The 16,088-nt window shown below is 37.9% G+C and overlaps 1 protein-coding gene across 1 annotated transcript; it reads right to left on the bottom strand.

Annotated features, from left to right (window-relative positions):
- Positions 1-469: 469 nt before the first annotated feature.
- Positions 470-14,159, bottom strand: abtb1 (ankyrin repeat and BTB (POZ) domain containing 1). The gene is made up of 12 exons (XM_026928566.3): positions 13,890-14,159; positions 11,571-11,633; positions 10,621-10,676; positions 10,175-10,319; positions 8,327-8,486; positions 6,230-6,275; positions 5,998-6,114; positions 5,657-5,769; positions 5,473-5,571; positions 5,142-5,309; positions 3,923-4,123; positions 470-3,717 (listed from the first exon to the last, which is right to left on the bottom strand). Exons 1-12 carry the CDS (start codon positions 13,943-13,945, stop codon positions 3,511-3,513), a joined length of 1,431 nt encoding a protein of 476 aa, XP_026784367.1. The 5' UTR covers positions 13,946-14,159; the 3' UTR covers positions 470-3,510.
- Between the last annotated feature and the right edge of the window lie 1,929 nt (positions 14,160-16,088).

Raw genomic sequence — 16,088 nt, 5'->3', positions numbered from 1 at the left:
TTTTAAAACCTGCTACTGCCAAAGACCACTATTGGGTCCCTGGAGAAAATCCCATAACCCGCCTCAACTACTCTGCTCTGTGCAACGGCTGGACTCTGCCTCATTGGTAAAGCTGCTTTAAAATATGTGCAAATTGAATAAATAATATCCAGACTGTATTAAACATACTGTATTACTACACAGCTATCCAATATAATTAGATTTTCAAACCTCTAAGGCCCAATCGCCATGGAGCTGAATGGTGTTTGAAATTCACAAAAGAACAGTTTTTTTTTTTTTTTAAATTGCAAGCTAAAACTGTGCTTAATGATTTACGTTTGCCTCAGATAGAATGTCAGTACCCACTGAAGTACTAGAATGTGCTGAAAGTGCAGCGTATGTATATAGCGCCCCCTGTAGAAATAATACAAGTACTGCATCTGGGCATTAATATTTTAGGAGGACATTACCAAACACAAATCCAAACAGGTTTGCTTTTTATAACACTTATTTATTTGCTTCTATGCATTCTGTTTTTATACACACAAAACTAATTTCATGCCAGTGTGAAAATATTACTGCTATTGAGGAATTAGTGCGCATTCTGCATCAACTCTGGACCAAAACTGTCCTTGGACACACTATTAACCTCCAGCACACTCATTCTTTCTCTCTCTCTCTCTCTCTCTCTCTCTCTCACACACACACACACACACACACACACACACATACAAAAACAAAGCCAATGAGACATTATAGTCTGGACTTTTCAAGAAAGAGTTTAGTGAAGAATTTAATTTACACACTGTTACTCTTCCCAGTGTAGTCAATCAGCCTTATGACGTTTACTTCATCTAAAAGGCTAATGTTGCTAACAACTAAGGAGACCTAATAGCTACCAGATTAGCACTGCTCATAAACAGACTTGCTTATGTGGTTTCTTAACTTATGTTATTAAACAGGCAAGACATCTCATGCCATTTCATTAAATTGTACATCAACAAACTGTATTACTGAGCCAGAAAAAGTATTTTGAGGCAAGTGTGTGATGTTTCATGCAGTTTACATGAGATTAAACTGGTGGGTCTTACTTCTTAGCAACATTAGACTCATAACCCCAGTGGAAAAAAGGGGGAAAAAGTGCCTCAGCTGGTCTACTACATTTGGACGAGGGTGTAAATTTCATTTTTCATGCTACACTGTTTCTTTGAAACGACCACAGAGTGATACTGAAGAACTATTAAAAAAAATAAATAAAACCACTAAAGTAAAACAAAAGCTTAGCACCAGACCCAGATAAACATCTCAAATGTAAGACTGTTATATAATATTGCACAGCTTAATAAATCAAGACCTTGGATTTATAAGGTTCATGTTAACTAAATAATGTTAGTTAAACAAATTATAAGGTTCTGACAATTCTGTGATTTTAATACATTTATTACTTTCCAATAACAGCTTGTCTCAAATTGTTTTATTCCTCTTCTATCACAGCAATTTGCCAAATATTGCAATTATTTATTCATTAAAGAATGGTCGCAAAACACAAAGTCCTCCACCCTGAAGTCTTTGCTGTGTCCAAAAACGTACAACACTGTAGACTCCTTCCATAAATGCTAAATAAACATTTCCTTACAGAAAACTTCAACATATCGATTTTATTTGTTTTTTTGTGTTACAAGTCCCTGTGTAAATTGTTACTGTAGAAATGATAACGAATTAAAATGAGCGCATTAACACCAACCTGTGATTTGAATTACAGCCTGCACTAATGTTAAAATGTTAAAATCAATCAATCAATCAATCAATCAATCGACCAATCAGAATTGAGAATCAGGAATTCAACAAATAAGCCACTTGCAAATATTTACCAGAATGTAAATAATATATTAAATGACTATTTAATAAGATATTAACTCATTTTTGAAGGAAAAATTGTCAGAAACTTATAATTCTAAGGTCTAAAAATTGAGATAAAACAAATTTTGCCAGGCCAGTCTGAATAACATCCATGTTTTTGCTCTGTCCAGATCCTAACACACCTGAGACAGGTAACAACAGACAAGCGTGCAAAAGCTGTGACAGAACTAAAATGTGACCTGAAGAGGCCAGTGAGGACTGCATTCAGACTTATACACCTACACATAGTTAGATGTATTATAATCACAGATAAAGCTTGATAACTCCAGCTCTGATCACAACACACACAATCCCATCACTCAGTCAACACATCGGCGAAAGCGTGTCACAAACCCATCTCTTAATTTGGAGACCTCTTTTCTTTTCCAGAAATTATTTCAGCTCATAAGTGCAGAAGCCAAACATTGTATTATACGAGATCTCACTGTAACAGATCAACCTGTCTTAAATAAACATAATTTCTTTATTTTGCACTGAATCCTAATCTGTATCTAATAACACATTTCTGATCCTGTAGGTAAACTCTAATGTCTAGGGCTGAACAGATAAGTGCATTTACGTCAACATAATATAGTTCTTATTATTAGTGAGCTTAGCTAAAATTGCTGGTTAGCTCCAATCAGATGTCAGTTATTACTGATTGGTGCATTACGTAACAAGCTCCTCACATATATATGCTTTAATGGCTTATTTTTGTGTATTTTTTGTATTTATACGATCACCTAAACGTCTTTTAAATTAACGTAATCTATATGTTTTTCACTGTATCATAGTTTCTAACTAATAGCACTCTGCCAATCCTGCAGGTAAGCTTTTAAGTCTTTTTACGAATGACTTCACTATCTGATGAAGAAAAGAAAGCACTTTTGCGTAATGTTATTATATTACGGCATTAACGTTATGGCTGCACAGAAAATGATCAAGACTTTCAGATTCCTCATTTAATTCAACATAATTAACTCCAATGTTGGTCAGTATAGCTAAAGATAATTGGTTAACATTAAGTATAAGTTTTAGATGCATTAATTCACATCTTTCCAGTGACCTATTTATTTACGTATTTATTTATTCATTTGGATCAGGATAGATCATTGTTCAAAAATTATTCATTTGCTCATAATTGCATTTTTTTCTTCTTCTTTTTTTTTTGCATCTGTAGGAATATATAAAGGCTTATAAAGTGCAATGCGACAGATAATTAATTTGTTTTCTGATTATTCAAAACGTTGCAGTAAAGCTATTTTGTTCCTAAACTGCTTAAATAATTGTAACAAATTAATATTTTAGGCATTATTGTGCAGCCCATACCTCACTTCACTGTAACTGTATTATTATGTAACCATGCTAAACGGATACACAAAAAATATTTGACTGGTTCTTGTTCAGGTTAATAATAACAGAATCTAATCTAAAGTAAAAACAATAAGTAAACTTACTTAAAGCTTTTAATAAACTTCACTCAGCATGGTTGTATATTAGAGCGAGTTAAATATCAGGCTGTTACCCGGCTGTTACTGTTAACTGAATGCTACTCATTTCAGGTGCACAGAAAGCATAAATAAAGCCGTAACGTCACATTGTGTTATCCTATGCGTCAGCCTGCGTGTGTGTTCAGCAGTCCAGGCCGATGTAGTTGAGCAGGAGCTCGAGAGCATGCACTTTCTGGTTGGCCTCCTCGATGGCGCTGTACGTCTGAACGCTGCTGCTGATGTGGTAGCGGATATCGTCCACCAGCGGGATGGAGTCCGTCTCCTGGCGCGCCGCCACGCTCGCAGCATCCTCTCGGATTAGCTCTGCAAACTCCGCCCTTTCCACCAGCTTACACACACATACACACACACACACACACACACACCACAAATGGTTCAGGATCAAAGAGCCACACACATTTCTATTATACGTTTGATTTATTTACAGCTTCAATAGGTGATTCCAGATCCGTGTCCTTATTAATATTCATGCTCATATTCATGTCCAAGAGATCAAAACCCCAGCCGTGACAACTCATGCATGTGGAACGCACCCTCTCGATGATCTTGGCCATGTACTCTGTGCACTGGTCCTCGAGGCGTGACAGGCTGAACAGTTTGGCCGTCTTCCACATGTGCAGAACGTTTTCCTCACTGAGCAGCGCGGCCAGGGTGCGGCCACACAGACGCTTTAGACCCGGCAGCAGGTACATGTCTGCTACACACAGCACCTCATACACGCTATCATGGGACAGCTGCAACACACACACACACACAGTATTCCATGCATGTTAGTAGATACATTCAAGATACATACAACACAGATACATTCAAGAATTCAGTTATATAGATTGGTGCTTGGGTCACATCTGCTAACATGGCACTAACAGGGACTTTCTCAGTACTTCTGCATAAAACTGATTACATATGATCTCAGTTTGTGTTGTCATAAATTAAACGCCAACCTATCATATCATTAGTGGATGAAGTAATACCTAGAAACTTTTAACTGGAGCATCAGAGTGGTAAGCCAACTAGTCTAAGTAACCCCTTTCACACATGCACGTTTATGCTATAAGTTAACAACACTCAGCTGAAAAGGGCTTAGGTGTGAACACAAGCCAGGACGAGACCCAGTACAATACCTGGGAAATGATTACGAGAGCTCATGTGTGAACAGAAACTGATACATTACTATGAAAGACATGCCTGACGTCTGCACATTAGCAGAGTCAAGTGGTAATAGGAGGAAAAACCTAATTCGATGAAGAAGAACAGAAAAATTGATAGCAAGAGAAAATATCTTGAATATTTCAATTTCAAGCTTGTTCTATTAGCAGATACTTTTGCTAATTTCTAAAAATAAACTAACTGTCAGTAATGAGAGCATTCAAGCTTGAAGTAAGAATAATGTCTACAAAACAGATTTAATAAACTTATATTTGTTTTATTATTATCTCTTATACAACAGATTTGAAATTCAGAACAGCACTCTTGAACACAAATATGCAAGAAAAGAGCAGTCTTCTTTTTTCCCTAATAAAAATAGCAGATAAGCCAATCGATGTATGCATCTGAAATGATTGACAGTTGCACAGGTGTTTTTAAACGACCCCCTGGATGCCCCACCCCCTTACTCCCATATCACATAGTAATGTTTCACCTTTTAGCACTACTTGCTTTCTGTCACTGGAAATGGAGAAAACTTTGAGTTCGTTAGTGTGTGTGTGTGTGTGTGTGTGTGTGTATGTCTGTGTGTGTGTGGGTGTGTACCTGTGTGTTATCACTGTAGATGTAGTAGAGGATTTTGGTGAATAACTCGTGAGATACATCATGTAGGGTGATGACAGGAACTTCGGGGAGAGACTGCAGGGTTTCTCCCTCACTGAAATGATCTTCCACCAATGCCTTAAAGTAATCACTACGGCCACAGAAAAATGCCTGTGGACACACAAACACACACACACACGATCTTCCACTAACACCGCCAAGTACTGAAATGATCAAATGATCACAACATGACGTTATGTACTTTTTAAGACCAGAACAGCTTTTAACAAACAGATCAAATAAATAACTAAAAATAGTCTGGATATTCCCTAACCTTATGACACAGGAAGTCATAACCGTCCACCCGGAAGCAGATGTCAGGGTAGCTCGGAAAACTGTCAGTCAAATCAAAAGGAAGCTGCCCGTATCCAACCTGAGAAAGCGGATCACATGCAGTTTAATCAAATAAAGACAGATCGTATGCACTTGTAACCAGGTCCGGTGTGTTTGTGTCTCACCCTCAGATCAGCGGGGAGAGCGCTGTCGGCTAACAGAGCCATGCCGTCCTGCAGCTGCCAGTCGTGAGGATCCAGAGTGAGCACCTTCACGCACGTCCCCGGCTTATTGGACACTGACAGAGACAGAAAAGTACTGCAATTGTCAAATTTGGGGTGGTAACATTGACTCTTCATGTTGAGCCGCATCACACCACCCTGTCCTTGATTATTTTCCTATAACATACATGTGGTTAAAATTGTATCAGGTTTCGCCCCAGATACAAGCCACATGAAACAACCGGGTGGAAACAGGGTGTCTGTGTATCGTGCATGATACTAATACACAAACAGCAGCATCTCACCAAACTCTTGCACCTGCTTGCACTTGACCTCCAGCTCCTCGATGAGCTCGCTGATTTTGCACTGCTTGGCCAGACGCTTGCAGTCCTCCACGTAACTCACGTCGATGTCCAGCCGACCTGCAAAGCCACAGAGCGCACAAACGACATGTTGAAGAACTCTGGGATAGCGTCAATAGTGTTTTGTTTTTAAGCGGAAGTTTTTTCTCTCCTCTCTATCTCCTGTGATGCTCACCAGTATAGAAGTACTGCAGGATGGCGGCGAACGCAGCTGGGTTCACCTGGTCACACACACACAAAATCAGTTTTATAATTTAAACTCCCAGGGGTGTCTGTACATCACCATTCCTAATAAGTCACATCTCAGTTTGCTAGTAACCCCACTGAGTAGTATGAAGGTTTTTTTCTTCATTAAATTACAACTTGGGTAGCACGGAGGCAGTGTTGCCACTTCAGAGCTCCAGGGATCCTGGTTTCATCCTGAGCTTTGGTTACTGTCTGTGTGGAGTTTTCCATGTTCTCGTCATGTTCGTAGATAGACTGTCTATGCTAAATTGCCCTTATGTGTGAATGAGTGTGTGACTGTGTGTGATTGAGATGGACTTGTGTCCCATCCAGAGTGTATTACCGCATCACACACAGTTTTCCTGGAATAGGATCCGGATCCACCAGGACCCAGACCAGGATAAAGCGTTTCTTGTACCGAAGATGAATGAATGCAGGTCATAACTTGAATTTTTCTTTCAATATCTGTATGCAAAGATCCGAACACAAGGTTGTCTTTACTGACAAATAGAAAAATAAAAGAATTCTTTCATTTTATTGTATTAATTATTTGATATTTCACATAATTAAAATTAAAATGGTGATCAGAAAAATAAAATTCAAAAGAAATTTTTTATCTGTAAGAAGGAGTCCTCTTTTCAGTCATTTTCCCTTTCCCACTTTGTGTAGTCATGTTTTCAGTGTAGTCATGCGTATGTAATAAGCACATATAATTAAACCGAGATTAGACGGAGAGAATGACACAGCGAGAGAATTCACGTTTCTATGCCTTGAAGTCATGTCCTAGACGGAGACAACAGAGAATTAAGGCATTAAGGAGGAACCCAACCCAGTGTTCACACACTCCGGAGGGAAGATCATTTTAGATCTGCACTTGTAGCTGGTCTCGGCTCATTTCAGACATGACCTCATTTACGCAGAAATGCCGAGGAAAAGTTAACCTTCGCTTGGCGGTAACAGTGGCGGTAACATTTTACATTAAGGTTTCATTAAATAACATTATTTGCTGCATTAGCTAACATTAATAAACCTTGCATCAACTGTGCTGTTGAACATAACTATAAATGTACAAACCACATGACTTTTCATATATTAATAATTTTAAAATTGTAATCATTGATAAATTGCTGTGGTGTAAGAACGATAAAACACTTTGGTGCATGCTGTTTTAGGAAAATAATCAACTTTCAGGGTGGGAATAGGAACTCCACTTTGTGCTGGGCCACATCACACCACTCCGTTGTTGATTATTTTCCTATAACAGCACACTGGTGTTTTATTCTTTACTCAGTTATAGGAACCTTAATGTAAAGCGTTACCGCCACAATATGTACACTGTATAGTTGATTGAAAAAGTTTGCACACCCTAAGTAATAAATAAAGAAGATTAAAATTAAAATCTATACTGATAAGACATTTAGTGTGTATCACAGATGTTCATTTCATTATCATATGAAACAAATCTCATAACGCTGGAAGAGGTCATACATTTTTATTTCGGTCCGGAGTCTGAGAGGTTCATGATAAAACAGTGACTTTTCTTTTGCTCCTTTTCAAACTATTTTTCTGGTGGTTTTGCAGTATGTATCATTTCTTTTTTCAGAATACTTTTTGTTTACCCAGAAACAATGGGGGACACAAACTTTTGCCCTTGACTGTATATCCTAAGATCTGCAGAACAAGCTTAAATCAGGAGTGCAAGGAAATAGTGCTGAATAGTTAGAGTTCAGCACAGTTTGGAGATTTTTGTGCTTTTCCTGCATCTATACACCTTCTAAAACATGGCTGAACTCTGCATGTCGTCTTTATTTCCTAGTGCCACATTTGGTTTGCACAAACACATCCATTCTTGGCGAGTGAAAGCAGGATTCACATGCAAATCTCTCATTTTCATGTAATGAATCAAGCAACCGCAGAGGTTGGATCTGCTGTGTGTCAGCGTGGTGTCATTAAGTGATTATAGAACGAAATCCTACAGGATCTCACAGGACATCTCTGGTAAAGAGCGACGGTGTTTTGAATGCGTGTTGTGTGAAACAGCGCCCACCAGTGGATGTTTGAGAGCGATCATGGTCTTGCCCCTCCACTTGGTCTCCAGCATGTGGGCGAAGTATTCGGAGCGGGCGCTGAGGATGCAGCGGTGTGTGCGGAACATCTCGCCGTGCACCATGAACGTCACATCGCTGTATGAGCCCTGCTCCAGCAGCCTGCACACAGACACAGGAAACAGCAGTTCAGTAAACAAGTAAAATTACCGATTAAACACCAGAATTTCAGCAGCTGAACAAGAAAATAATTTAACAGCAAAAGGGAACTAAGCTGCAAGTGCAAAGGTGAATTGCGACTCCCTGTTTAACCTGCATGTCTCATGAGTCACCTTTCTGAGAAAAAGGTGCAGTGCAGAGAGGCATCGCTCCAGCTCGGGGCTAGTTTCAAGCCTGGAAAATGCAAATCTGGTTCAAATGCCTCATTTTAACCCTGCACCAGAATCCCAGCTTTGTCTGAAGATTAATTATACACCAACGTTTTAGCAAGTGAAAATTTAAATTCACTATACGTCTTAAATATTTATAAGCAATTTGTATAATATTTTCATTCTTACAAACTCACCAAACAAATATTCAAGATTCCAGAACTTTACTGCCACATGCACAAGGTTCCTTGAGCAAAGAAATTTAGTTTGCACGTTCTCACAAACACTGCAGTAGGAATAAATATTAACAAATAAAATTTAAATAGAGAAGAAAAAGAAAAATAATAGAAATCTTTCACAGATATTTTACATAACCCCATACAAATACTGACAGGTATTTGTGCACTATTGTGCAAGATCTAACACGATAAAAGATTTTTATTTCTAACTTATTTTTAGATTTTTTTTTATTACTAATTTTAAGCATAAATTTACACATGCAAAGCATAAAAAGGCCAATAAAATAACATTTCAAGCTGGCTACAAGACCAACTTCAACAATCTAGTAACGACTGAAGCGAGATAATGAGCCCATTATTAGAAGCCAACATTATAAATATGTAAAATATATAAGAAAGTACACATAACAGACCACGTGGTTATAACAGCATGGTCTGAAGTGTGATATTCCTCTTATAACACAGTGGCTTATTACAGTTTATTATTGAACGACACATTTAAAGTTACAATTAACGCTGTGGGACGTCTGCATTTGTTATAGCAACAATAAACAGCCATTTCCTGACCAGCATTCTCCTGTTCTATCTCTCTCTCTCCCTTAAAACACAGCATTTTATCAAGAAAACAGAAAGCATAAACTCCTCTGTCCTGATTATCCTTGATTATCCTTAACCGACTGTTACAAAGCATTGACATTGGAGACTCCTTCCATAAATGTTAAATAATTATCTCCAAACAAAAACCTTCATCATATCAACAAGTTTTTCTTTGTTAAACAATAAAACAATTTCTTAATCTGTTTATTAGTCTTAGCCTCTGGCATGTGATTGAGCTGCTACTACAGAAACGATAAGTATTAGAACGAGTGCATTAATATAAACCCGTCGTTCATGTTACAGGCTGAACTGCTGCCCGAGCCGTGCTGTTATACAAAAACAATGCACACCTTCTGACCAATCAGATTCAAGTATTCAACTGTGCCGTGGAATAAATATATTCTTTCTAGTGTCTCTTACTGCAAATAATTAGAATAAAGTGCACTAAAGGCAAGCGGTGAAGCTCTGAATCTGGCAGCTGACTATAAAGTTTTGTTTCTGTACATATGAGCTTGTGCATAATTTGAATATGCGTTTCTCTGAAGATGTCTTAAGTGTGGTTTTTAGTGCTTGCATACTTGCAGCAAGTGGTTTTGCTGTAGTGAAGATGTACAAGCGTACATGCGTGCATGTGTGTGTGTCTCACGTCTGCAGGAACTGCTCGTAGTAATCCCGCTGCATGGTTTTAGCCGTGATGCGCTTGTACTCCTTGAGCAGGCGGCGTATGGAGTCACTTAGAGCGCCGTATAGACATCGCTCACCATCGAACGTGTTCGCTTCACATTTCGCTCCTGCACACACACACAGACACACAAGAACTCAAAAACCTCACACAAGACCTTCTATAACAAGCCACTGCCATTTAATTTCAACTTAGCAGACATGATTCTTAGTCAAAATAGAAAGTTCTGATATTTCTTATACTGATTTCTTATACTATTCCTAAAAATCATTCATCTTGCTAGTAATTAATAAAAATGCATAGGAATAAATTAGTGTTATGAGGAATTTAATCATTGCAACAGTTTTCTGTGGGATTTAATCATTAGATTCGGCAAATCGGTTAGTTTAATACAAACTTCTGATATTTACCATTGGCCAACAAATACTGCACCAACTCCTCATGTCCACAGAGGCATGCATAGTACCTTCACACACACAAAATGCAAAATGAAACACTCATCATCATGTGACACTTGTTTAATATAGTTTTATCATTATATGTATGTCACAATTTATCCAGTTAAAGCATAAGCTTTTTATATAATAATAACAATAATAATTAAAAATTGCTTCAAAAAGCATCAAGGCCGTTGACAGCCTCCGCACCACCAGGGGGCCCTGTGATTTTTAAAATAGATATGAAAACAAACACACACACACACACACACACACACACACTACTATCATTTGGTGAAAAGCTTAATGCATCAGGCGTAACACTTGTGATATTGAAAGAATACTAAAACTAACGTAACTAAAGCGTTTAACGTCAGAAAATCACAAAGATGCGCCGATCGTGAAACATTCGTATCTGCCTAGGGCAGAAAAAAACACACACACACACACACACACACACACAAAAAGTCAAGAGGAGAACGGGACCCAAAAGATCGTCCACTTTACTGCTTCCGCTTGTTGATGTAACTTAAATTAAATTAGTGGCTAAACAGCTAGCTAGGTAGCAAGGTAGTATCTAGATTAAGAGGTGTTAAGATAACACATGTTCATTTGCCAGCTCTTTACTACTAGCTTCGACAACTGTAGATTGGTGGTGCATCCAAGATAATGAAGTATTAATTCTTTTCATTCTTGAATACAAAATAATATGATTGACGTGGGCTCTACCTGATAGGCTCTTAGAGTATATGATGTAATAATTATGTCACATGACCAACACTAACTCAGAGTCTCCGATGACTTTTTCAACTCTCTGACTTTTTAAAGAGTGAAATACAAAAGCAGCACATTTTTAACCTTTAAATCAGTCAAAACCACCAAATTATCATTAACCATTATCATAAAAAAGGTTTAGGGCTTACAGAGGTGTACTGTCCCAGTTATCTCTTATGTTCAGTTCCACATCTCTCTGTTCAACCAGGTATCTGAGAAAGAAAAAGAACAAGCCAATATTCGTTTAATCACCACAGAGTCTGGAATCAGGCTTGAATGTAATGTTAGGGAACAAAAACATGACAGTATGAAGTCATTTTAATAAGATCACAGCTTGTATGGATGGTGTAGACTTTGGAAGGTTTTCTTGTTTTATGTTTTTTTCCTGAGTCAGGTTTAAGGAGAGCAGTGAAGAGGCGCAGAGGCCAAGCGGGTGCTAACACACTTATCTGCCAGTGTCAGCTGCTGACTTACTGCTCCTTATGTGAGGAAATAAAGTGCTTAGCGGCATGCTGCTTTAAGAAAATAATCAACAATGGGGTGGTAACAATAGCTGTCTCATTACACCACCCTGTCCATGATCATTAGTCCCAGAGGGTTTTATTCCTTTTATACAACAGCAATTTCCTAAAGATTATAATTTTTTTGTAATAAATTAACAACATGTTTCAAAAATCTGTTTAAAGTTACATTTAATGTTATGAAACATCCATGAAACAAGTTAATTCCTGTTATCGCTTGCATTCTAGCAGCTATAAACATCGTTCCAGCATCTCACCAGCATCTCTTTTTTTCCTCTCTTGTGAAATTAATGACCAAAACAAATGCAGCTTGTCATATTACAAAGAAATAAAAATGAAATGAAACAAAACACTCTCACCTGAAGACTTTCCTGAGTCAAAAAACATAGTTACAAGTTTACCTCTGACTGTTACAAGGTACTACAACAACAACAAGAACGACGATAAATATAACAATCACAACAACTGTCAACTTTCCAAAGACAACAACAAAAACATCTATGCTAAAAGCAAAAACAATAACAGGAACCATCTCTCCAAACTCAATAACAACATCAAAGCTAAATACCACACTAACAAATGCAACAGTCACCTTTCCAAACATCAACAACGCTAAATGTAAAAACAATGCTAAATGTGACAACAACCACAACAGCCATCTCTTCAAACTCAATAAGAACAACAACTACAACCTTTCCTAACAACAACAATAATAAATGCAACAGCAAAAATGACAACAATGCTAAACGCAACAATTGCAACCACAAAAAACTATTTCCCAAACAAAAACAACACTAAACACAACAATAACAAAAACAACAGCAGCAAAGTCAAATGCAACAGTCACAACTACAACAGTCCACTTTTCCAAACAACAGAACAACAAAGCTGAATACAACAATCATAGCCACAAAAAGTCATGTTTCCAATCAACACTACATGCAACAATCAAATCCACAACAGCCATTTTTTTTCAAACAACAACAACAACAACAATAAATACAACCACTACAGCCACCCTTCCAAACTCAACAACAAAACGACAAAGTTAAATGCAAGAATTACAAAAACAACTGTTGCAAACTCAACAAGAACAACAACTACAGCAACAACATGGTCAATTATGCAGTAATCACAACCACAACAACAGCTTTTCCAAAAATAACAACCACAACAATACTAAATGCAACAATCACAACCACAACAAGCATCTTTCCAAAAATAACTACTACAACACTAAATGCAACCACAACAATAACCCTTCCATCTAGAACAACAAAACTAAATGCAACAATCACAACAACAACCACAATAACAACCACAATAACAACCACAACAACAACCCTTCCATCCAGAACAACAAAACTAAATGCAACAATCACAACAACAACAACAACCACAATAACAACCACAACAATAACCCTTCCATCTAGAACAACAAAACTAAATGCAACAATCACAACAACAACAACAACAACAACCACAATAACAACCACAATAACAACCACAACAACAACCCTTCCATCCAGAACAACAAAACTAAATGCAACAATCACAACAACAACAACAACAACCATAATAACAACCACAACAATAACCCTTCCATCTAGAACAAAACTAAATGCAACAATCACAACAACAACAACAACCACAATAACAACCACAACAACAACCCTTCCAGATACAACAACAAAACTAAATGCAACAATCACAACAACAAGCGTCTTTCCAAAAAATAACAACCACAACAAAACTAAATGCAAGAATCACAACAACAACAACAACAACCACAACAACAACACTCCCCTCTACAACAACAAAACTAAATGCAAGAATCACAACAACAACAACAACAGCCACCAAATACACAACCCACCTGTCAAAATACAACTAAAGCAACAACCACCAAATACAACACCACACACACACACACACACACACACCTACCTCACTCTGGCAACGTCGCCCTTTCTGCAGCTCGAGAACAGGTCGCTGGCGTCCATCTCCGCGGTGATAACGGCTCTCTGTAATGCATTGAAACGGCCTGTCTGACGACAGGAGAAGCGCAGGCGCAGTGCTGCAAGTTTTACTGCAAAATACCACTTTTAAACCTCTTTATGAGGCGCGGATCAGGCTGCACCGTCACTGTCGTCTTCTCTTTCCTGAAATTTCAGCCAGACGTAAACAGGAACACGGAGTAATGTTTACCACCACCCGTTTTCCGCCAAACCTCGCCCTCTGCGCTGGGGTTAGCTAGTAAAGCTCCGCCTCCTGCGCGCAATGATTGGCTAGTAATTAAGTCACGCTTCCAACCTGTCTGCTGATTGGCTAATGCAGCAGCCAAAACAAAGACGATGTATGAACCGATTCTTTTTCCGATTCATTTAGTTCGATTCACTAAAATGGTTCGAGTCTAATGCTTAGTGATTCGTTTATACCTTTTAATTTTTTTCTTCATATAAAATGGAAGTCTGTGTTGATGAGATCAACAATGAGGTAAAATAAGGACAAAAAGTTGTGACTGTTTAAAGTTTCCTGTCTGTAATGTCATATGAATGAACAATAATATTAGATTCAGCATCAGAAACAATTTTATTGGTCAAATAAAAATTCACCTAGAAGGAATTTGACTTGTCAATTACTCCATTAAAAGAGACAAAAAAATTTGAAATCCAATTAGGATATATAAATATACTGACAAAAGGTATATTATTATAATTATTAATTATTATATATTAGAAAAGGATGATATCTTTCTGGTTTTGCGGTTCTGTTTGTAGCTGTAGTGATGTGACTCCTTGGTTGCTTGTGAACTGCTGTCCAATCCTAGTCGAGGAGGCGGAGCTTGTCGGAATACGGGTGGGGGGAAAACAACACCGACCACCACAGACTTTTAAATCGAACAAGAAGTTCGTTGCTCGTTGGCTCCCTCTGGTGGTGCGGCGTAACTTTGCAGTTTTTGCCCCATTAACCAGGTTCCTCACTCACTTTCAGGAAGCACTTTATCCTAGTCAGTGTCACTGTGGATCCAGAGCCTGGATGGGACGCCAGTCCATCATAGGGCACGACACACACACACACACACACACACACACACACCTAGGGGCAATTTAGCATAGCCAGTCCACCTACTGGTATGTTATTAAGAGGTGGGAGGAAACCAGAGAACCTGGAGGAACACCTACACAGGCACATGGAGAACTTCACAAAGACAGTAACCTGGGACTCTGGCGCTGCGAGGTAGCAAAGCTACCCATTGTACCATTGGTCTGTCATAACCAGGTTCCTGTTGCAGCATATTCAGGATGTTATTCCAATTTAATTTAGAAAAGCTATTTCAAACATTTATCTGCAATTATATTTCTAGTGTGTGTGTGTGCACATGATTTAAGACATAATTAAAATAAAATTGCAAAACATATTTTACAATTGGGTTTTCATGAACAGCAATGTACAATGGCTGCCAAAGTAATAATAATAATAATAATAATAATTATTATTATTATTATTATTATTATTATTATTATTATTACATAATAAAAAATGCAGAAATTTAGGTGCAATACCAGTGTTGGGTATGATTTATTTTTAGATAGATAGATATGAAAAACACTTAATATGACCCACACTAATACGACACAAATAACAGGAAATGAAATGGCAAGAGTCAGTGAACAAAGCAGCACTGAAGCACATATAAATTGTGCATAGACATTCAAGAGCTGCAAAAGACCACTTAGGCTAGAATGACTCAAGAGTTTGGAGGCGTGGCTAAATAGTCCACTTAACAAGCACCATGTGTTAGTATTCATGAGACAAAAGGGCCTTGAAGGTGAAGTGCTCCGAGGCGGAGCACACTTTCAGCTCTCACTTCATCTCTTTCTTCTTCTTTACTAATCAGAGTTTCAATCTTTAAAACCATTCCTCAAGTGTCAAGTCAGTACTCAGTATTTATTCTGCTGATTTAGAGGATTTAAGACCTAACCTTGACAGTGCATGAAAAATCTAAACTTCCATAATGGACATTTAGCAGAGTGTGCTGTGATAGCATTGATATTGGACTTTGTATTTTATGCTCCATCATTTAAAATGATAAGAAACCATAGAGTAATGACTAAAGTGTAGTTAAAAAGGTATCCGGAATCA

Source organism: Pangasianodon hypophthalmus, chromosome 8 (assembly GCF_027358585.1).
Source record: "Pangasianodon hypophthalmus isolate fPanHyp1 chromosome 8, fPanHyp1.pri, whole genome shotgun sequence".
In the NCBI taxonomy this organism is placed as follows: Eukaryota; Metazoa; Chordata; class Actinopteri; order Siluriformes; family Pangasiidae; genus Pangasianodon; species Pangasianodon hypophthalmus.
The sequence above is the reverse complement of the archived record's forward strand: the minus strand, read 5'-3'. Positions and strand labels throughout refer to the sequence as shown.